Source organism: Lepidochelys kempii, chromosome 10 (assembly GCF_965140265.1).
Source record: "Lepidochelys kempii isolate rLepKem1 chromosome 10, rLepKem1.hap2, whole genome shotgun sequence".
Classification (NCBI taxonomy): domain Eukaryota; kingdom Metazoa; phylum Chordata; order Testudines; family Cheloniidae; genus Lepidochelys; species Lepidochelys kempii.
In genome coordinates, this window is record NC_133265.1 from 77,762,004 (window position 1) to 77,784,966 (window position 22,963).

The 22,963-nt window shown below is 43.9% G+C and overlaps 2 protein-coding genes across 4 annotated transcripts in view; both read right to left on the reverse strand.

Moving 5' to 3' along the window:
* CHSY1 (chondroitin sulfate synthase 1) overlaps positions 1–13,454 on the reverse strand; it is a 114,427-nt gene extending 100,973 nt beyond the window's left edge. Inside the window, exons 1-3 of one of the 2 annotated variants that reach the window (XM_073304301.1) lie at positions 13,185–13,454; positions 7,587–7,763; positions 7,032–7,125 (exon numbers count right to left, since the gene is read on the reverse strand). The gene's annotated coding sequence lies outside the window, so the exon portion shown is untranslated. Of the gene's footprint in view, positions 1–7,031; positions 7,438–7,586; positions 7,764–13,184 lie in introns of those variants that run through there. The other variant, XM_073304303.1, reaches the window with a different exon arrangement.
* Positions 13,455–14,105: 651 nt separating this feature from the next.
* SELENOS (selenoprotein S) lies at positions 14,106–22,715 on the reverse strand. Of its 2 annotated transcripts, none has more exons than XM_073304306.1 (6): positions 22,525–22,715; positions 22,073–22,207; positions 20,315–20,421; positions 18,582–18,671; positions 18,395–18,470; positions 14,106–15,018 (listed from the first exon to the last, which is right to left on the reverse strand). In XM_073304306.1, the coding sequence occupies exons 1-6, from the start codon at positions 22,601–22,603 to the stop codon at positions 14,936–14,938; spliced, it is 570 nt and encodes a 189-aa protein (XP_073160407.1). In that variant the 5' UTR covers positions 22,604–22,715; the 3' UTR covers positions 14,106–14,935. The 2 variants fall into 2 exon arrangements, with proteins under 2 accessions (XP_073160407.1, XP_073160406.1); XM_073304305.1 differs by having other exon boundaries at positions 18,392–18,470; positions 22,525–22,714.
* Positions 22,716–22,963: the final 248 nt, after the last annotated feature.

Genomic DNA, 22,963 nt, shown 5'->3' on the forward strand with positions numbered 1-22,963 from the left:
CAAATAAATTTGTTCGGCTAAGGTGCCACAAGTACTCCTTTTCTTTTTCCTTAATATAATACACTGGTGTACTATCATTGGTTTAGCGCCACTGGCTTGAGCACCAGTGGGGATAATTAGTGCAGTGGTTCCTAAACATTTTACTAAGGTGACCCATCAACTACATTTTGTCTTTTTTTGAAACTCACCATTACATGCATGCACCCTCCATGGAGGTGCTGCAACCCTAATCCCAGCTCAATTCAGAGGGGAAGCCCCAGTGCGGGTAGGGTTGGGGAGCAAGCCTGCCCCAGACACCTCCTGCCGTGGCAGCTTCTGCCCGAGGGGCTGGGTCCAGCTTCCTATTCCAGGCATTGGGTCGCAGCTCTACTCAGGTTTGGCCCAAACATGGTAGAAGTATATGTTAGCCTAGGTTAGAGTCCAGTGATGGGTTAACCTGCCCCTGGATGTGGCAACCCCTCTAGAAACTTCCTACAGCCCACTGGTGGGGCAGGACCTACTGTTTGGGAAAAACACACCTAATGTAGACAAGTGTCCTTCAATATTTTCCACCATACTTTTTAAACCTACTGGACCCATTGGGCCCATTTCTTTATTAGATCTACAATGGGTGTCAACACTGGTACAGATGAGCCCATGTAAATTGTTTGGTAAAATTCCCTAGTCTAGACGTAGCCTTAGCCAGGCTTTTCTGTGCCTGCACCGCTTTCCTACACTCTGTCTCCATTTAACTCATAAAAGTTTTTTAGCCTGGATTAGATTGCTATGGCCCCAAGATACCCTGCAGTTGCAAAGACATGGCATGGCATTAATACAGCATTTCCTTTTACTGCAACATATCTGCTGCAGCCCATTGATCCTGCCCTTATTGCTGTGTGGTTTCTGCCATTTCCAGAACAAGTTTGCATCTTTAAATGCCAGGCTTTCCCATGACTGTTTTTTAAATGTATGTTATGGTGCCAACCACAATGTGCTAGGAGCTAGTTGCTTTCCAAACACGTAGTGAGATTAGTGCCTGTGCCAAGGAGTTCACAATCCAAAGGCACAAGAAACATGTGAAAGGGAAGCCAATCAGGAGCAGGAATAAAACATAAAGAAAATTGTATTTATTTATTCATTAAAAAAAATTACCCACAACTGGCCATTTTCCTAGTCCTTATTAAGATCAAAAATTGTTAATCTGAGGGGACACTAGTAAGATTTCCTCCTAAACAACATAGAAAAAAACGTGCATAACATAAGGAGAAAGGTTTCAGAGTAGCAGCCGTGTTAGTCTGTATTCGCAAAAAGAAAAGGAGTACTTGTGGCACCTTAGAGACTAACCAATTTATTTGAGCATAAGCTTTCGTGAGCTACAGCTCACTTCATCGGATGGCATCTGATGGCCTATACTGTGAATTCGCTACCAAGTCAGACAGCCTAAGCAGTCCAGCTTCACCTTCTCAGAGGCTATAAACAGAATAATTGCTCATAGGTATACGTTACCACACAGCCATTTATAAGCAAGCACATTTACTTGTAAGGTGAAAGCATTACAGAGAAAACATATTCCCTCCCCCCAATCTTCACAAGGATCCTGGAGAGGCTCACTCTTTCCAACCCTTCCCTAAGGACTGCGGTCCTCCCTTTGGACAAAAGGTACTATCCATTTTCTGGGTCAGAAAGAAGGCTGTTTATCCAAAAGTCCTTTCTTTGTCTGTTGGTTCTCTAGAGAATCCTGTCTGAACCAGTATATGCGAGCCTCTCCAGGTGGTGGTTTCTCTCTGGAGGTGTTACAACAACCTGAATGAATCTACCTACCTAAACACCCCCTACTGTTTTTAGTTCCTAGACAGCTGAGGTCCTCCTCCCCCATGGAATGACATACAATCCCTGGCCCACAATGATATATAAAGTGAAACTTAATTCAATAAGGTTTGACACGGTTATTGCAGAAAACTACCCTGTAACAACTGGCTGTACATAATACACAAGCAAACAAAATACTAGGGGTTACCAGGATTTACACTCATGACAAGAGATTTTGAAGCAAACTTGAATTCACGGGTAAATGTAAATCCAACGTGGAAACATAAGGAAGCGAGTGAGCAAAAGGAAGGAGAGAAGACATTATTCTCTCTTGGGCTACCCCTACACATGGAAGCGATGCAATTAATTCATTCCAACTGAGTTTACAAGTCCAGGGGCAAAAGACAGGAGAAAGAGAGAGAAGAAAGAAAAAAAACATTACAGGAATGAGAGAACTCCAGGCTGGCATCGAAAGAAAAGGAAAGCAGTTGAGGAAAAGAGAAAAAACAACAAGGAGTCGTTGTGGCACCTTGGAGACTAACAAATTTATTTGGGCATAAGCATAAATTTGTTAGTCTCTAAGGTGCCACAAGGACTCCTTGTTGTTTTTGCTGATAGAAACTAACATGGCTACCACTCTGAAACCTGAGGAAAAGAGAGAAAGTGAGAAGCATCCGGACAGCAAAGTCAGCCAGGGGGCAGGAAAAAAGTATGTGAGATTATGCCTCCTACATTAGCATGCAGGCCCATGAAAGACAATAGGATACAAGTCTGGCACAGGAACCAGAGGAAAGAGTTTATGTAGGGCCTGATCCAGCACCCACTGAAGTCAGTAAGAATCCCTCCATTAACTTAAATGGGCACTGGATCAGACCATATAAAGCAAGCAGACAATTCCCCAGCAGCTTTACAAGTTTGAAGCAAGAGGCGGATTGGCGGTTTCCTCTCAGAAAGAGGTTGAACTTTTCCTTTTTTTATTTTTTTCCCCCAAAATGCTGTGCAAGACCCCTTTGCTTGCAAAAGAGAAACCTTTCCATCCTAGACAGATCAAAAGAAATCTGTTTGTTCAAGTGAAAGAATGACTCCCTTCTGGATAGGGTGAAAGCATTGCTTACTATTACAATATCAGTTCCTAAGAAGAGCTTTTGTCTGGAGTCTCTTCTCTTGATACATGGCATGGGACCCAGCATGTACTGACAGCTATCTCTAGTGAAATAATCTGAACCCACTGTTTAGGACAATAAAATCCTTTAATCTGCTGTGGTATCACTTCTTTCCAAATGGTTAAAAAAATAAGTTAATTCCTTTTTATTACATTTTGCAGTATTTGACATTATTTCTAGTAGAGGATTAATCACTTACAAGGGGTTAGGATACATTCTTATCCATTTTGGCCTGAAAGGGGGAACAGAAACCTCGATTTCTTTGACATTATAAAAAGTCTAGCAGAGAGTTAGAAAGGCCTCGCTCCAGACTGTGCTGGTCAAAATAAGTGAAATTTCTGAGCGTTTATTCAATGGTTCTTCAAATAACTCCATTGAAGCCAGGTGGTGGGTGGGGTGGGGTGGGGTGGGTATTTCTTTTTGCCTGTGTAAAAACTGTGTCATCAGACCCTAAAACACATGGCAAAATCCTTTGAGAGAAACTTTAGAACACTGACTTAAAATTAACTCAAAGGGAGGGACAACGCCCTTCAAAATAAGTGAGGTGTGGCAGGTCGTCTATATATAATGGCAGGAATAGGAGCACTCTAACCAGGCTCCAAATCGGCATTAAAAAATCTCCTGATTCAAGGGAAAGCCAGCAGGCTTTTGAGTCACAAGAATCTTCTGAAAGGAAAAGGCAGTTAGCACGGATAAAAGGCAATGAAAGACAGGGCTGGGGCTGACATGTTGTCAACTGGCTTCTTCTCAGAGAGGAAAAAAACTCCTCATAAAAACGTCAAATCTATTTGACTTTACAACAGATGTAGAGAGGATGAAGTTTATAAGACGGCAGGAGAACAGGAATACAGGGATTAAAACAAGTAGAGTTTGATTTACGTTTATTCCACCCTTTCTTATGTCAGATAGGGCAGTGGTTCTCAACCAGAGATGTGTACCCCTGAAGGTACACAAAGGTCATCCAGGGGTACATCAACTCATCTAGATATTTGCCTAGTTTTACAACAGGCTACATAAAAAGCACTAGCGAAATCAGTACAAACTAAAATTCCATACAGACAAAATTAGAACGTCAGGAATGTTTCAGTAATGGTGAGCTGTGACTTTTGTATTTTTATGTCTGGTTTTGTAACCAAGTAGTTTTTAAGTGAGGTGAAACTTGGGGTACATGAGACAAATCAGACTCCTGAAAGGGATACAGTAGTCTGGAAAGGGTCAGAATCACTGAGATAGGGCATTCTTGGCTAGATTTTATTGTGGCGGGATCGCTGTATACACAAGAAAATAAAGCAAGCACCTTTTCTGAATTAGAAGGCGGCAATTCCATTGCCTGACTCTGCAGAGGTAAGCTTTACTCTCACAGTTTATGACATTACCAAAGCCCCCAATGGAACTGAAGCCCTGTAATTCACAAGAGAGAGGACATGCCGCACGGCCCAGCATAGACAGGAATGGCATCTAACCGCACAGGAAGGATTCAGATTCAAAATTCACATTATTTATTCCATGTCACTCACATAACTAGGAGCAGAGGCTGATGTGTGAGAATATTAGTCACACACTACTAGACAAAATGCTAAATCTTTTAGCTGTCAATTAAACTAAGCTTCAAATCGCAACTGGGCTGACCGGGGCCTTCCATCCTTCGACAGATAGCATGACGTTCACTGTGCAGAGGCCTATCAGGTAAAACAAATGTCCTCGCTGTTCTTTGTGAACAGTATGGGCTCCAAAGCACACTTGGGTACAATACATTTGCCCTGACACTACCCTCACCAAAGTTTTGGCTCCCTTTCGTCATTGTGCAATGCACTACGCTACTGCAGAGGTAGCTGCATTTCAGTAGTGAAGTATGTTTGTAGTTCATGGAGAACTTTGGTATCTCTGAGGATGAAAGGTTCTGTTTAAATGTAAAAATAGCCACTTCTATATACAGGGAGGTTATGGGATACTGGACACACTAATGCTCTTGGAAATAGCACTAGGATATTGGAGACACCATAAAGCAGTGGTGGGCGAACCGCAGCCACTGGAAGCTGCGGGGGGCCGTGCAAAAATGTCTCATGGCCCGCAATCAGATTACCCTCATGGGCCATATGTGGGCCGCAGGTTGCCCATCCACTGCCATAAAGTGTATTACACATTACCAACCATCATCTGTGGAACGATCCCAGACTTGATCCTTGGTAGTTTAAGAAAAGCCCTGCATGCATAATTTAACCTCATTATAACCCTTGATTCTTGCCTAAAATCATTGACGCCCATAGGATTTCTTGCCCATAACAAAGATAAAGGAAGGCAACACGACTACAACAGCACTGCATAAGGCAAGATGTCAGACTAACTCCAATTTAGTCCTTCCTGCCACCACACTATACTGCACCCAGACCACAATAGTTTGGTTTACACTGACAATTACTTGGCATTGGAAGGGAATGGGTCATGCTGCATGATCGCACTTCATACAGCAGCCACCCAAATAAACATTAGTTAACATTTGCATCTTATATTAGTTGACACTGAAAAAAAAAAAAAGCACATTACATTTTTACTATAGTTATGTAAACCCACAACTACAGATACACACTCTTTTTCCTTCCACTCTGTATGTGGATTTTGTGAAATCGTTGCAAAGAAAACTTAGATAACTTTCCAAGATTTGCGAGAAGTACATGTCCTTGCTCCTTCAACTTATTGCTACTAGTATAGAACATTCAGAATAGGACATTCACTCTCCCAAACATCAGCAGCAAAGATACAAGTAGAAAACTGAGCACTTGTTAGGACCAAACGCACAATTTAAATCCACGTCTAGTTGTCAAGCTGCAGGTCAACATTATCCTGAACGATAATGAGGCTTTGTATATATTTTATGTACATGGATAAAGCAGAGAGATTTCATTCTTTTGGGATGAGTGGAGTTTGTGGGACAGCCACAGGGAAAGCGCATCTGCTATATGATTGACAGAGAAAGGCTAACTTGTTTGGTACACATTATTGGCTGGTAATTTTGCTCTTTTCGCTTATCCTGTGGAAAACCCTGTGATAAGCATATTATATATACTTAAATAATGTAATGGTGCCTTATAAATTTGTTACTATTTTTTAAAATGATGGAGTTAAAGAAAGAGAGTAGTTTTTAACTGCTCTAGGAACCTAATTGTTACAGTTCTTTGGTAACCAGTGTTCAAACCCAAGTCTTTAAAACTCTTCCGGCCCTGGAAAATGAGCACACTTCACATATTCAGGGTAACAGAGTCAAGTTAGAAAAATCTAGCGGGGCAACTCGTAATACTTGTCTGTGTCACAGTATTTCCAGCACCGCTGTGTTTTCCTGGGTGATGCAGAAACCCTGCTGCTCCCTCCAGACTTCCAACACTCACTGCTCTTCTCCTCAGCCTTCCCTGGTCCTGACACTGATCAAACCCAGCTTCTCCTTTCATTTGAATCACAGGGGTGATATACGTTAGGCCTGAGGCATAAACCTGGAACAATGCTGCTCTCTTATGGTCTAACGTAGTAATGCAGCAGGGGCTCCATGGGCTTCCTGCAGGAAAAGACGAGACTGCTGCTGCATTTAATCACTACAACGATTCAGACCTTGCAGTCACAGAAGGAAACTTTGTTTCATACATTTTGCTATCCTTCTCTCAGAACAGCCTCATTTAACTTTTGGAAGTGTCTGGAAAATATATATTTTAGAAGTGACAGCTGGGGACACAGTGTCTGGGGTGTTTTATACCTAAGCAGTAAGGCAAACAGCGTTTGTACGTCTGGTTAAACACAAAAGCCATTACTGGATTTACAGGAGAAGATACTTAGAGCAGCAAGATGGTCAGGTCACAGCTTTTAATGCAGGTTTTGTTACTACTACTAATAAAAAAAATAATAATGTTTCCCACTGACAGCATCCTCTAGTTTTCATACGTACAGTAGGAGAGCCCTAAAAACAGGAAGCACATTTACAAAGTGACCTCTCAAAGATCAAGTTCCTGATTTCCCCTCCACTCCCTTTTAAAAAGGGAAACAGAAAATTCTCAGAATTTGCCCTCAAAACATTTCACACCCCACAAAACTAACCATTTCATTTTCGCCATAAAATGTCAGCAGCCAATCGGAATCTGCACCGTGTCCTCGTGGAATGGCGATGAGTGAGATCACTAAAGAGAGGGGTCTGTAGTGAAAGAAGGGGAAGCAATGGAGGTGAAGCGGACTTAGCTTGAGTCAACTGATAGCAACCTGTTCCTTTTAAACCTTTCCTTCAAACTTACCCCTGGGGCAGGCATCAGTCTGTTTCAGAAGGATTTGCGGTCTCAGAAACAAAGCTTCAGAACGTCACAAGGCAGTAAAACATTTCCACTGTCAACATAACCTCAGAGAGCCCTTTTGGCTGCTGCCACAATACAACTTATAAAAACCATTAACATTTTACTGTTGGGGATCTGGGTTTACAACGGTATTTCCCAACACAGGGAGCAGGCTCTCCCGTAGGGGAATCCCAGACTACTTAGGCTTTGCTGTGGGATAGAGAATAGGAGCAAGCAGCTTTGACCCTAGGCTTGATTCACCTTCCCAGGCCAAGTGTAGCTCCTACAGCTACAGGAAGCAGTTGGTGGCCTCCTGAAAACCACTCACCATCAATCCATGTTCCAGCAGCAGCCCCTAATGCATCCAGCCACACAAGGAACTCCCACACGCTGGGCAACATGCATAGGCAGCTGCCAAGTGCCCAGGCTTCTTTTTGCTCTCGTAAAGCTCAGCAACTCAGCCTCTCAAAGCTACCAAAGGAGGCCTCAATCCATGCAGTGTGCCCTGCAGTTAGCAGTCACCACAAGACACAAACAGGGAGGGAAAACAGAGGCAGATGTTAAAAATGCACAGGAAAAGAGAGCATGGATGGAGGGGGGCATGGTAAAAGGAGTCCGAATAGGGGCTGCCTACCTGTCAATCCATCATGGCAGGTGCTTGCAGGAAGAGGCTAGGAACCAGAGGTTTAAACCCACCTGTAGGTCCCCACGGGGAGTGAATTGAGCAGGGCCTTAATCTAGACCACTGAGCCCTGATCTTCAAAGGTACTGAAATCAGTAGGAGTTAGGCACCTCCTACCCTTGGAGGATCTGGGCCTTGATCAGGTTACAAAAGCATTCTGTTCATGAGTGGGACTCTCAAGCGGTAGGTGTGGTGGGGTGGTCAAGTGTGGGACAGCTGAGTTCTCTAGTTGGAAGCTTGCACTGCACCACCCACAGAAGTGGATGTGGGTCAGGTCACACCAAGCCAGCGATAGGGTACTTTTCCATTGCATGTCACACTCCCAAATCTAAGCTTTTCTTCTAAAGAAAGTCAAGTCCCCAGCTCATCTGGTTGCAAACAGGCTATTTTTACACTTGAAAACAGCCCCATTTCCGAAAGGGCTTAACAGTGATCTGTTCACCAGTAGCGGTGCTGACTGTGGTAAGTGCAGATAAGGACAAACTGCACAGCACTGCCTCAGCTAAACCGACTGCAAAAATGGAGCTACTTCCTAACACAGACAAAGCCAACATCTTCACCATTCAATGGGATGACGACTGATGAGGGGACCGACTGGCTAAGCGGCAGTTCTGCAGAAAAGGACCCTGGGAGTTACAGTGGATGAGAAGCTGGATATGAGTCAACAGTGTGCCCTTGTTGCCAAGAAGGCATATTGGGCTGCATTAGTGGGAGCATTGCCAGCAGATTGATTCCTCTCTATTCGGCACTGGTGAGGCCACATCTGAAGTACTGCATCCAGTTTTGGGCCCCCCACTACAGAAGGGATGGGGACAAATTGGAGAGGGTCCAGCAGAGGGCAGTGAAAATGATTAGGGGGCTGGGGCACATGACTTACGAGGAGAGGCTGAGGGAACTGGGCTTATTTAGTGTGCAAAAGAGAAGAGTGAGGGGGGATTTGATAGCAGCCTTCATCTACCTGAAGGGGGGTTCCAAAGAGGATGGAGCTGGGCTGTTTTCAGTGGTGGCAGATGACAGAGCAAGGAGCAATGGTCTCAAGTTGCAGCGGGGGAGATCAAGGTTGGATATCAGGAAACACTATTTCACTAGGAGGATGGTGAAGCACTGGAATGGGTTCCCTAGGGAGGTGGTGGAATCTCCTTCCTTAGAAGTTTTTAAGGTCAGGCTTGACAAAGCCTTGGCTGGGATGATTTAGTTGGTGTTGGTCCTGCTTCGAGCAGGGGATTGGACTAGATGACCTCCTGAGGTCCCTTCCAACCCTGATATTCTATGATTCTATGATGCTGTCATGTGCAGCCAGCCTGAAACAACCCAGGTGGGAAATGCCTCATTGATCTCCAGGAGAAGTTGACTAAAAAGCCAAGCAATGATTTAAAAGTCAACCCTCTTAAGCATTTCATTGCTAATAAAACATGCAGGGAAGTAGAGAGACTATTGTATTCGGTGAAATCCTTCTGCATAGGACACGTCTACACCACAGCTGAGAGCGAGCTTCCCAGACTGGGTAGAAAGACTCACATTAGCAGGGCACCTGAGCTCAGATCCAGGGGTCACGTGGGCTTGAGAGCCCGAGCTGCAGCTCAAGCCACACCGTCTGCGCTGCTGTTTTAAGTGCTTTGCTTGAGCCCAGCGAGCATGAGTCGTTCTACCCACGCTGGGAGGCTCACTTCCTGCTGCAGTGTAGACATAAACCTGGGGCTGGGCTCCTATGGGTATGTACTACTAATTAGGTCCCACTTAAACCATGCTGAGGCCTTGTGCAGATCTCCTACACAGAGGAAGATTTCGTCCATTGTAGAGCTCTGCACAATCCTCCAGGAGTAGTATTTTGAGATCGTGAGAGCATAAAGCTTAGCTTTCAGTGGAACTCAATAGAGTACTTTCCCCCTCCTTCTGACCCCTGGCTAGCCCCTTCACTATGAGCTCCAACTAGTGCTAGGAGTTCTCTTCCCAGGAAACAGAATACGTCGTATGAGTATCACAGAAAACTGGCTAAGGTTAAAATCAACTAGACCGTACACTAATCTACCAAGGGAAGCACTGAAAGCCTCAGATCACCGAGAACTTCAAAATTACACCAGACAAAACTCTAGAAAATGCAGCAGAACTTGTTTTACCGCAAGAGGTAAGCTACTTATGTGGAGGGCTGGCTGGAAAACAAGAAGTCAGGTATGCAAAATTTGTTTGAGGTTTCTGCATTTCATTCTATTATAATGTGGAATGAAACCAAGATCTTTCAAATAGTTCTGCAAAGAATCCCAAAACAAAGCATCCCCATGTGAGAGAGCAGCCAATATCCTGGGGGTTAGGGCACTCAGATAGGAAGTGGGCAAACCAGGCTCAAGTCCGTGGCCTATCAGAGACTTGAACCTGGGTCTTCCCAACATGCCCTAATGGCTTGACCGCTCTGGAATGGGTTTCTTTGTCCTGTTTTAACCAGCAATTCCATCCTTGGCCTGAGAAACCTTCCCAATGAAAGTTTAGTTGAAACTGATATCTTTCAAGTCTAGCTGTATTTCTAAGGGCAGGTATCGGTGGGTAGTGATCAATCTATCTACCCGGATTGGCGGGTAATGATCGATCTATCGGGGAATCGATTTATCGCATCTCATCTAGACGCGATAAATCGATCCCCAAACATGCTCCCCGTTGACTCCAGAACTCCAGCTCGTGAGAGGCGGAAGTGGAGTTGACGGGGGAGCGGCAGCGGTTGACTCGCCGCTGTCCTCACGGCCAGGTAAGTCGACCTAAGATACGCCGACTTCAGCTACGCTATTCACGTAGCTGAAGTTGCGTATCTTAGGTTGACCCTTCCTCCCCCCCCCCCCCCCAACGTGTAGATCAGGGCGAAGGCACCTAACACCTTGGAAAGAGATTTTCAAAGGCACAAACTTAACTCCTTTACGTCTTTGAAATTCTACCCCAAAGGTGTCTTATGCTTGGAGGTTTAAACAGTATTTGTGTTAACTAGAAACTCTGTATTGTTCTAGCAAAGTAAGTATCAGTCTTAATGTTTTACAGTATAATCTCTGCCAGAGAAATATCTCCAGTAAATGCACAACAGTGCAATTACAGCAGTTATTAAGCAATAAGCTTTTAAGCCAGAGAACACTGGTGTGTTTGCTGAAGGCAACGAGTGTAGGGTACAATCCTGTATCATTGCCGTTTGTTGGAATTTTGACATTGTCTTAAATAGGAGCGTGGCACTCCACAGTTCCGTTATAACCCCATTTTCACTCACTTGTAGTTCTGGATAACTCTCCCTCTGGGCTAAAACTTTCCATATTTGTTTTCAGTCCAGAATTGATCTGCTTTTTAGATGTCTGAGGGAAAAAGCTTCCAGCTGTTTGAGTAATTGCAAGCCAAAAACAAATATAAAGCCGGGGGGGGGGGGGGCAGGGGAGAACAGGGAGTAGGATTTTTAACTCGCTCATTATTAACTCTAAAATGACTGATTCAAGAAGACTCAATTTTGGCATGTTTCACAGACCTGAGGATTAAGGTGGGTTTTTTTGGTTTTGGTTTGTTTTGAAAGTTACCAGTCACTAAATAAACTCACTCCATCCTCAGTGGGCATCTCTTAAGTTGCTAAAGAAGGAACAAAAATTGACATGACTAGTAGAACTGGGCAAAACATTTATAGTTTGTCAGAAAAGAACATCTCCGATCACCCCTGAAAACTGCTTGTGAATTTGACCCAATTAGTTTTGACTGGGCCAGCTTCAGAAAAGAGAGAGTGAGAGGGTACATTTCCCCTTCTAACCAATGATGAGGGCATTTGTTGGGATGCAGGAAAGCCAGGGTTGAATCCCCACTCTGGAGCAGGGACTTGAATTCAGCTTTCCTGTGAGCATCCTGACCACTGGGCTAAGGGTATTCTAGGGTGAGCTACTCTCAGGCATGCCTGTTGAAGCTGTTCCATTTTGTATAAATATTCACTGTGCCAGAGTGAGCTCCCCTTCAGCTTGGTGATTAAGGCACTTGGCTGGAAGGGAGGAGACATGGAAGCAAATCTTCTCTGCCCCATCCAAAAGATAATCATTTGCCCAGCTCTAATGATCAGGGAGCTCAGTGAAACACACATTCCCACTGCCTGGCCTGAACAAGGAAGTCCTGACAGAGGGAGCAGGGCGCACCTAATAAAGATCCATATAACTCAGTAAAGATCTTTTAAGGAAAAAAGCTACCTTTAAAACAAACAAACAAATTGGGAGTCTGGGAACAAGGTGAGTGCAAAGGAACTACTCCCCCACTCACCTTTGATTCTGCCTCTTTAGAATCTTTGTCATTTGGGGCATTTTGCACCTTTCATTCAAAATTAAACATCGCTTTCTATGGTGAAGATAGCATCCCAGCGTGAAGCCCATGCTGCTGCCCAGTTAACCCAGCCTTAGGGAACACTCATGCTCAACCACAGGGGCCTGAAGACAGCCCTGCCACCCCATTCACTCCCATGATAGGTGATCTTCAAAATCTACTAATGGAGCTTTTCCTGGCCTCCCGTTTTCCTTTGCTTTATTCAACAATGAAAGCCCCAAGAAGTGAAATGCCTCACACTACAGTACATAGCACACACGTACTCAGGGACGTTTGAGAGTATGAATCTAAGCACACAGAGGCCAGGAAATGAAAAGATGGTTTTGATAGTATATTAACAGCCTTCTCATTGCACATTCTGAATGCATTTAGATATATCCCTTACAAGTTAAAATCAAAATGACATAAGTAACAGGAGAAGACTACATTGGGAGATTCTGACTAGGGACTTTAGAGCTCATAAGATTAAATGACACTTGGCTGAAATAGTCCATTTATGGTCAGCGGTTGAAAGTTGGGAACATAAGATGTAGGGGGTAGTCGCTATAAAGATTTGTGAACTCATAAAATGGAATATCCGTGCAGAAATAGCAGTGAAGAGTCTCCAAGTGTGTGTTTAGAAGCACAATTTTGCAAGGGGCTTTAAGCTAGTTTAGTGAAATAGGACACTGTACATACGAACTCAAAATAAAGAGACCAGAGCCGTGTGGATACTTGCCATATGCCTTTGATGGGAACTTTTCATGCTTTATCTTGCAAGATCCACAAAGAAGGACTAGCCAAAGCCACCCAGGTTTCTGATAAAAGTACTGAAGAGGGGGTGACACTTATAAATCAGCTGCCTTTAGATCAACACTGTGTCCACCCACACAGCTGAATATATGCCAAAAAAGAAGGATGAAGAGCCTATACTCTTTATTCACTTACTGTTTAGAGCATGTAGAATTTACACAGGCTGGAGTTAAACTCATTTGCAAACTGTCGACTCTTTTCAGCACAAATGTTCCGGACCCTTCACACAGCATAGACCGACAGCAGGGTACAGGACAGGCTTCTGTATCCAGCTGAGCTATTCAGCATGAAAGACCGCCAGGCCACCAGCCCATGTTGGAAGATTTCTGCAGTGCCTCTGGTGAAGAGAAGCAAGATGGTACACAGGAAATTACTCTAGTGGCCTCCAGATGAAGGACCTGATCCTGCCTGGGGACCTACTAGACTCATGCAGGTTCCCACTGATGTCATCAGCACAGGGGTCACCATGAATGGATCACACTGTAGGATCACAGCCACAGAAGTTATAAATTATTGTTCTTCTGTTTGAAGGTCTGTTAGTTTTCAAGTTAACCAGCCCAAGATATTTCCACCACCCCAAAAAGCCAGAGATCATTGACTACAGCCTGGAAAGAGCTACTGACCGTCTCCAACCATTTGAAAGCACAAGTCCCTTGCCATATGTTTTTCAGCATAAGCTCTCCAATTGTAAAGGCTGGACAAGATTCAATTGCTGAGGATCTGTTTTACCCCATTTTCCAACATTTGTAACTGTCCAAAGCTTTTAGTTTCTAGCCTGATATTTTCCGCATTTTGGTCTCAGCCTGAAGGAGATTTATTTATTTATTAGAAAACGGACATTCGGCATTGAAATAGCCACCAATGAAAATTAGAAGGGTTAAAAAAAAATCACTGAGGGACGCCATCAAAATGTCAGGCCAAGCATTAATGCTGAATTAGTAGTCAAAAAACGTAACCACACAATCCAGGAAGTATCTTGCTTTAGTCACATTTATTGAACTAGAACAGGTACCTCCTATGTAAAAAGATGCTGTAAAAACCACAGTATTGCAAATACTAAGTTTACAATTTATTTCCAATGGTATTCAATATTTACAGTGTTTTGTTTTACAAAACTGTTGAAATAAAAAAAAAGATAGCAAGAAACCCGCATCTACTGTCTAGTATCCGTGATCCTCACTGGTTTGTTTACCATTTATAAGGACAACATCATTCAATGCAGCTTGTCACAGAGACTCATCTATAATAATTGGCCTTTTGTACTAAACCCATGACATCTGAGCCCTTGGAGCCATGCTCTAAATCACCCAGTGAAAGATTTAGCACTTAGTAACCAGCAGAAATATTAAGTCAGACTTGTTGAAGTGCCCCCAAGAATGGAAATATCATACAGGCAAGCCCTATTCTCACAGGTCTTTGTCACCCATATGCCTTTGTGCACCACCCCCGCCCCATGAGGAAGGTAACATCCCCATTTTACAGATGGGTAAACTGAGGCACAGATCATTAAGGAACTTGCCTCAGGTCACACAGGCAGTCTCCTGACCAGCCAGGCATAGAAGCCAGACTTCGTGACTAAGTCACATGCTTTAGCCATAGACCATGCTTCTTCTTTAGATAACCAAAAGACAACTGTTGATTGACATTCTGTTCCCTGTATAGTCTTCAGTCTGTTAAAAAAGGATAAACCATTTTCCTGTGTGAGATAATGTGTCAGGGCTTTTAGCTGTCACATTAAAATCTGTGTGTCATGTACATTTGTTTCTAAGTCTACACCTGTACTAAACCAAGCCCCAAAAGAGTCACTGTGACATGCAAGCTACAGGCAGTTGACTAGTGGGTCAGATTAGGCCTGCTAGTGTCATTAGACACCAGTAAGGTTAGCCTCATCCACTTGAAGATGGACCTCCTCTGCGACCTGGTCTCCAAGCACAGGTTCCACCGCCTTCTCCAGACAAAGGATTATAACCTGCAACGACAGAGGAAGGATAGTAAAAACATGGACAATTGAGAGTTAGAGGTAAACCCCAGTCAGGAGGGGATTTATTTCGTAACACAATCCAACAGTCCATGTCATCAATAACTGAAGTCTGGCAATTTTAAGAGGTTACATATCACAGTACAGCACTCATATTTCACAAGTTTGGCCCACTCCAACAGAGAAATTAAGTGGCAGAAGACCCACAGGACTTCCAAAATGCACAAGGGAGATGTGCAGTTTGCAGTGATAACACTGTACATAACAAAGTCTGCATCACAGACATAGCACTGCTCATTCATTATTGCAGATCATTAAGCTCCATTTTTTTGCCATGAGGTTAAACTCTGTAACCTCATTGAAGTAAACTTCTGACATGCTACTGGTGTTAGAGAAGTGCAGGCCTCTCATCCCCATGGCTTTGGCAATTTTACTTTTCTCGTTTCATAAGATAAACCAGACAGACACTGATTTTTAGTTGGATTTCCCAATGTGATAAACACCAGATTCAGTCACCTTTTACAAGGGTACACTTGGGAAAGATATAAACTTGCAAATGTCTCTTGTCTAATTATTTTGTCCATACACGATCAGCAGACAGATTACTACTCTCTGCTATACTGACTGAGCAGTTTTCAATATTAACCTATTCCATTCAAACCTCCACGACTTTCCCCATCATTACAGAAGTTATCTTGTTCACTGAACAACTAAAAGTTCTGTTTTCAGAATTTTATTCAGCCTGCAGGATTCTTCAACTGACCCTTGTTTACCTCATGAGCAGAATACAGCCATCTAATTCCATAATCTGTCATTTAAACATGGATTCTGCCTGGGATGAAGCTAGGATAGGTGGCAGGAGAGGGAAATGACTGAAGGAACCAACTGATGTTATGACATTTCTTAGCTTAGCTGCAGCCCATTCTTTGTTATTCTCTCATTTCCTGTTCATAACAGTTTTAATGCTCGGCATTCCGTGGTAACAGACTACTAGAGTATGCTGATGATAAACAACATACAACGGTCCAGAGTAGCAGCCATGTTAGTCTGTATCTGCAAAAAGAACAGGAGTACTTGTGGCACCTTAGAGACTAACCAATTTATTTGAGCATAAGCTTTCGTGAGCTACAGCTCACTTCATCGGATGCATGCAGTGGAAAACACAGTAGAACGATTTTTTATACACAGAGAACATGAAACAATGGGTGTTACCATACACACTATAACAAGAGTGATCAGTTAAGGTGATACATACAACGTGTTTGGCATTGATGGCAGTCAATCTCACATTCAAGTAGGATTTTCAACTCAATAGTAAAATGAACTATTGACTAAACATATTAAAGATGCGACAAGGTTCTTTGTGCAGCTATTGTAACCTATTCACTGCTGTACCCTCAAGGTGTATTCCTTCTACTTTGGTACATTCATTGGTAGGATCATCTGGACAATCACTAATGGCAATACCAATTAGAATATTGGTCCCAAATTGGGCTTTATTATTAGGGAAAGTAGGTGCATTGTACATGGGGCGGGGGGGGGGGGAGACTGGCTGTGTGGCTTTTATCTATAGTACTGATATCATGGTTCAATCACTGTGGCATCTGAGCAGTGAGGCAAATGAAATGCTGCATGAAACTAAAATTACACTTACATTTGTGTAAAATAAAACAAAATGCAGAAAAGACGTATCTAAAAAAACAGGGCTCGGAGATACACACAGAGACCAGACAGCATGCTGTGGGGCTCCTTTTATTTACCCAGACCAAAAGAAGTTACCAAAAAAAAAAAAGTTAATCAAAATCTACATTTTCTAAGATCAGGAGACAGTACAGTAACTCCTCACTTAACGCTGTAGTTATGTTCCTGAAAAATGCGACTTTATGTGAAATGATGTTAAGCAAATCCAATTTCCCCATAAGAATTAATGTGGTGGTGTTAGGTTCCAGGGAAATTTTTTTCACCAGACAGAAGACATTATGTACACATACAGTAGAAGTTTTAAACAATTTTAAACAAACAGTTTAATATTGTACGCAGCAATGAATGATTGTAAAGCTTGGTTGAGGTGGTGAAGTCAGATAGTGGGATATTTCCCAGGGAATGCCTTGCTGCTAAATGATGAACTAGCACTCGGCTGAGCCCTCAAGGGTTAATACGCTGTTGTTAATGTAGCCTCACACTCTACAAGGCAGCATGGACTGAGGCAGGAGGGAGGAAACACAACAGATGCAGTCAGGGCAATAGCTGCGAACACTTCCCTGCAAAAACTGAACATGCTGATAAGCCCACGCTATCCAGCTGGAGGGCACCACTTCACTCCCTCCTCCTGAAGGCACAGGCACGGCTGCACAAGTGCTGACTTTCCAAAGTGCGGACGGGTGCATGAAAGAGAGAGAGAGAGAGACGTGCACTGCCCCTTTAAGTACGCTGACCCCACTTCAAGTACGTTGCCCTTTTAAGCAGATCAGCCAGGTCAGACAGGAAGCAACAGCTTCCAGCAAGCCTCCCCTGGCCAAGCTCTGTCTCCTCCTCCGCTTTGTGGAGAGGGGGTACGGAGCAGGGGGAAGGAGCAGCGGGACATCCTGATATCAGTCTCTCCTCCCACCGCAAGCAGGAAGCTCCCGGGAGCAGCTCCAAGGCAGAGGGCAGGTCAGGAGCAGCTGGGGGAGGGCGGCACCTGAACTGCTGCTGGGCAGCTGCCAAGCCACATACCTTACAGGGAATTTAGGGAAGCTGCAGCTGGGGGAGGGCGGCACCTGAACTGCTGCTGGGCAGCTGCCAAGCCACATACCTTACAGGGAATTTAGGGAAGCTGATGGGGGGCGGGGGGCGGAGGGGAAGCTGCTAGTCCCCTCAGGTTCTAATCCCCACAAGGAGGGGCTGTTCGTCCAGAGAATCCTGCAAGCAATGGACAAAGCAAGCAGCTGCCAAACAAACAATGTTATTAGGGAGCATTGCACAATTTTAAACAAGCTTGTTCCCTAATAGATCAGCAACAGCGGAACAATGTTAACTGGGACAAGGTTAAGTGAGGAGTTACTGGATCTCTGAGTCATGCTAAAACGTTTTCTCAAGGGGCTGTAATACTGTCAGGTTTCCCCACAGCAGAAACAAACAGGCCCAGAGATTTTTCTCTGTAACATTTAGCAGAACGTGGCTACAAAAGTTGAACTGACTTTGTACTGACTACAGTACTCAAATATAAGACTCCTCCAACAAGACATGAGCTGTATCGAGAATCAAGGGTACCCTCTGTCTCAACAAAGAGACACAAAATCACCCACATATAAAATAACCATCTAGCTAGCCGAATAAGTATTTCATTTTCCATAACTGACAGACACCCAGGTTTCATACTTACTACCTCCTCGCAAAGGCTTTTTGTTAGGTTTAGGCTTCGGGACTGTTGATGACGCAGAAGCAGTGGATTCTATTTCTTGCTGTTCAGACAAATGAAAATTATTTAGAGCTTGTCAACTTGTAGTTTTCAGCTAGTTATCTAACTAAAGATATTTGCTGCAACATGTGAAGTTTAAGAAGAGTAAAGTTACCTGGTTCAGTTTCAGATTTCCTTTATAGCTTTTTCCTTCTTGCATGCTTTCCCATATTGCTATCTTTTGCCTTCTCTTCTCTTCTTCAAGCTGGGCAGGGGTGGGGGCGGAAATAGAAGAATTTGTAACACTGTTTGACGGTATAATTAATTGTAACAACTCCCAAAAAGCCAACAGCTAAAGTGCTGCCATTTTAGCATAGAAAAAAAATCATAAACCAAACACACAAACAAAACTGATACAATTCCTACTTTTCCTTGCCTTAGCTAAAGAAGTAATATCTAAGTCTTTCCAACCACACTGCACAGGGATGGGAAAGAATATGACTTTAAATCATAGCTGCACCTCTTTTCCATGTGCTGAGACAAATTGAAATAATAAAATTAAATGTTAAGTAAAGAGCTAACTAGATTTTAGTATATATATAAAAAAAAGTCTTCTTGAAAGCAAATCTTTACAAATCATGGATATGAAGGCATTTAAAATATCAGAGGCTTTTGGTGGAAGAAAACATTGTTCAAATGAAACGCTGAAAAGCAGAATAAAGCATATTTTCACATGGAATAAACATAATTATCAGCATATGAAAATGCTACCAGAATCTTTCTTAAAGTAATTTATCGAATAGGCAGTACAGGCTAATGGTTAACACATCAGACTCCTTTATTCTTAAGGATGGGAAAGAAAAAGAGGTATATTAGTTTGCCCAGAGTCAAAGAAAGCAAGGCTTTCTCAGTCTAAATGCACTGGGTTAGATTTCCTCAAAGATGGCTATTCTCCTCCTGAACACAGTTTTCCATTTGATATTTGAAGAAATCCTGGTAGCTAAAGTCTAACTACACTGATAGGGACTCCGACACTTGAAGATTACTTATGAAGAGATATTACCATCTCTATTGACTGCGGGGAGAAAATAAAGTGAACTAGGATTAGTGAGGTTCATTACTGCTATTCTGATTATTAGCTTTCCCATGCTGTTACCTAGAGGAGACAGTATCACTGAATTATGTGGTATTCCTCATTAGTGCAAGTTGCACTCTACAGCTTTTTAAGGCCTCGTGGAGTTGTACTGGCACTCAATTTCCTGAAAAATTAAGTCTGCTATTGAGCATACAAATTCCATGTGTAATTGTGTGGTTAACTGGCATGCTAATATAGCCAGTGAAGAATCCTTTTGCATACACATAACCCAGGTTTGCATGCACAATCACAGTCCAAGTCTGACTTTTTCAAGAATCAGGCCTATAGAGTTTTCTCTTATTGTATGTTTTAGGAGAAAAAAGTATTAACTAGGTCAGTTACTTCAGGAAGGAGTAGAACAAATAGTGGAAACAGTCCAGCATGAATGAATTTCCTGCATGTTAGCAGGATCTAATCATTTTGACTGATCATCAAAGCTTCAACTCAAGCAAGCACTTCGGCATTTGGGCTTAAGACAATTATTCTCCTTATGCCAAAAGTCTTTGAAGTAATAGAAATGGAATACATCAGTCTTCATCATTTGACCCTTAAGCCTTGGGTAATCTTCCAAGCCTTCTGTTCCAAACAGAATATGGAAGAAATCCAGGAGTTCACAGATCTTCTACAATTTGGTCAGGTATAAACCTATTCTGTACCAAAAAAAAAAAAAAAAAAAAAAAAAAACACACAACCCAAAAACCACCCACCACACACACAAAAACTGGACTGCGAATTAAGAAGTTAAATAAATGTCCTCCTGGCCCTCACATTACCTGTCTTTGCTTTTCTTTGTATTTTTCAGCTTGTTCATTCAACTCCTCTTGCATCCTGAAGCGAGCTGCTGCCAGAGCTTCCTGCTGTCTCACCACCACATCAGGTTCTATGAGATCATGAAAAAAAGTTGGCAAAACGATCATCTTCAAAGAATCTTGATACAGAAGTGTAACCATACAGCTCTATAGTTGCTCTGGAAGAAACTGTAGCTGAAGCTTACTTTCTAACTAATCTTTTCCAATAACTTATATACTGATCCAACTGCTGATCACATTTAGAATTTTTGGAATTATCATTAACCCATTACAGTTAACCCACCCATCAACAATTTAAAGTTGCCATTCTAGTGTTTGAAACTGGTTGGTAAGAATTATTTCAGAACTACCTACCCATACTCCTGCAGGGAATCCACTTTCATCTACCTACAGAACTTTTTCTATTAGGAATCATTAACAAACCAGCCCAGACTCCCTCCCATTCCTTCTCCAATTGCTCCTACTTGTCTCATCATAACAATAAAGTGGAAGATCCAACATGCTCTATCAGAGACATGATTTATGAAGATATTATACACCTTCCTCTCCAAGGAGAAAGCAGACAGCCTGATACAGGCCACCTATTGTATCCACCTCTCTCCCTGCTGCCTTTTGTAAGTGTCACAGGGGAAAAGGTTGACTTCCCCCCAGAAAACCCCAAAAAACCTCAGATATTTTACTCAGCGTTTTCTACTTATTAATACAAGGAAGTTTCATATTTTCTATGCATGAGTTGTATGTTGATATGTATTAATTCATGAATAAATAATTGTTTGGATAGAGAAGTTTCAGCAGTAGTTGTGTAAAATACTGGGCTTTTGGCATGTCATTTTTTCCCATGACTTAGTATTTCCATTGCAGCCTGCAACAATGGAACACGATTTTTAGAAAAAAAGATTCCTGTGGAGTTTCATTGCACAGTGACATCCAGTTATCCCGATGAAAGAAAGCCAGCATGTAAAGGGAAGGCAATAGGTGGTTTCAAACTGAAACAAAGCCTGGACTGTGTACAATTTACAACCTAGTGGCACAGTTCAAGAGATAAGATACCATACACCGTAGGCAGCTTGCACAAACATGACCTATGAAGTGGGTGGCGCTAAGGGATAATAAGAAGGAGGAAGTGACAGGCAAATACTAATCAGGAGGGTTTGCAAAGCATAACAAAAACATCTTGCAGTTTCTCTGGCAATTCTATAGGGTGCTCAACTTCCGTGGTGATGAACCCTGAAGTATTTTGGCACCACGGTATCATATAAGTCACTATACAGAACGCGTTGCTTTCAATATCATAGTCAAGACGCATTATCCCCAAACCCTATGCTATCCTGCAGCACCTCTTTTCACTGCTTCCTTTATTTCTCCCTTCTCCTTTCAGGCCACCCTCCATCTTTGGCAAAGCCTTCCCAGTCTTCAACGCCACATCTTTCACTAAGCCTTCCCCCACTGACCTCCTCGCCAGTGAGGGCTCTGCACCTTTGCTGCCTGAAAAGTTGCCCTGGGTATCACGTCTGTGTTAGTTCATAAGATCCTTACAGCAGGAATGTTGTCACATACTGGCGTTTAACAAAGCTCTCCACATCTGACCTTCTACCAATAACCGTGACTTTGGGAAGCCTTCCAAGGTATTACGCCCAAGGACCCACCGTAAAGGATCTAAACCACGGATCTAAACCAGGGCAAGCGAACGTGCCACCCCAGAGCCAACGGAGATTTACAAACCAAGTGGTGCCCCGGCTGCATTGGGTCGGTTCCTCCTCTGGGCTCTCATCTTTTCAGCCAACTTCTGGACAACGAGGTAGACAGCGACGCAGCCGAAGAGGATGTACCAGCCGTAGCTGGCCAGCAGCCAGCCCACTGGGGAAAGAGGAGAGGGACGCGTCAAGCCAGAGGTGTCAAGGCTGGGCCTGGATTCCCACTTGCTGCCGGGGAAGAGGATCCGCGGGGGCTCATCCCCCCGCACTCCTGTGGGGCCTGTCACCCCCTCCCCCCCCCCACGGGCCATGGCAGGCTACACGCTGGGGGGGGGCAGCCCCCAGGTCGGCGCTTAGCCCCAGAGCCCAGGCCCCCTCACGAGCGACCCTGCCCCCCCAGACCCCCCCCCCCAACCGCCTCGGGGCGGGCGTTACCCCCCGAGCCCGCCCCCGGCCCAGCCCAGGGCCCCGGCCGCTCACCCGACTGCTGCAGGACCTGGATCCCCTCCTGCTCCAGCACGGGCCTGCCGGGACCCGGCGCCCCCCCGCCCAGCTCCATCCCGCCGGCCGCGGCCTCCCCTCACAGCGAGCCGGATTCACGGGGCCAGCCCGCCTGACCGCCACGTCCGGGAGCAGGTACCGCCCCCGGCGCTCTTCCCCGGGCCAGGCGACACGTAGCCAGGGCCTGGGGAGGCTCCGCCAATCAGAAAGCAGCGCGGCTGCTGACGGCCAATCGCGATATAGGAAAGATCAGGGGACGGTGGTTAGTATTAAAAAAAAAAAAAAAAGGAGGCGGAGACCAATCAAAAGAAGAGGTATCGAAGCTGCGGCCAATCAAGCGATAGAGGAAGAGGCCAAAACTTAAACCAATCAGAAGGGGGGTGTTAGATGTTCAGACCAATGATGAGAAATCAGGAAG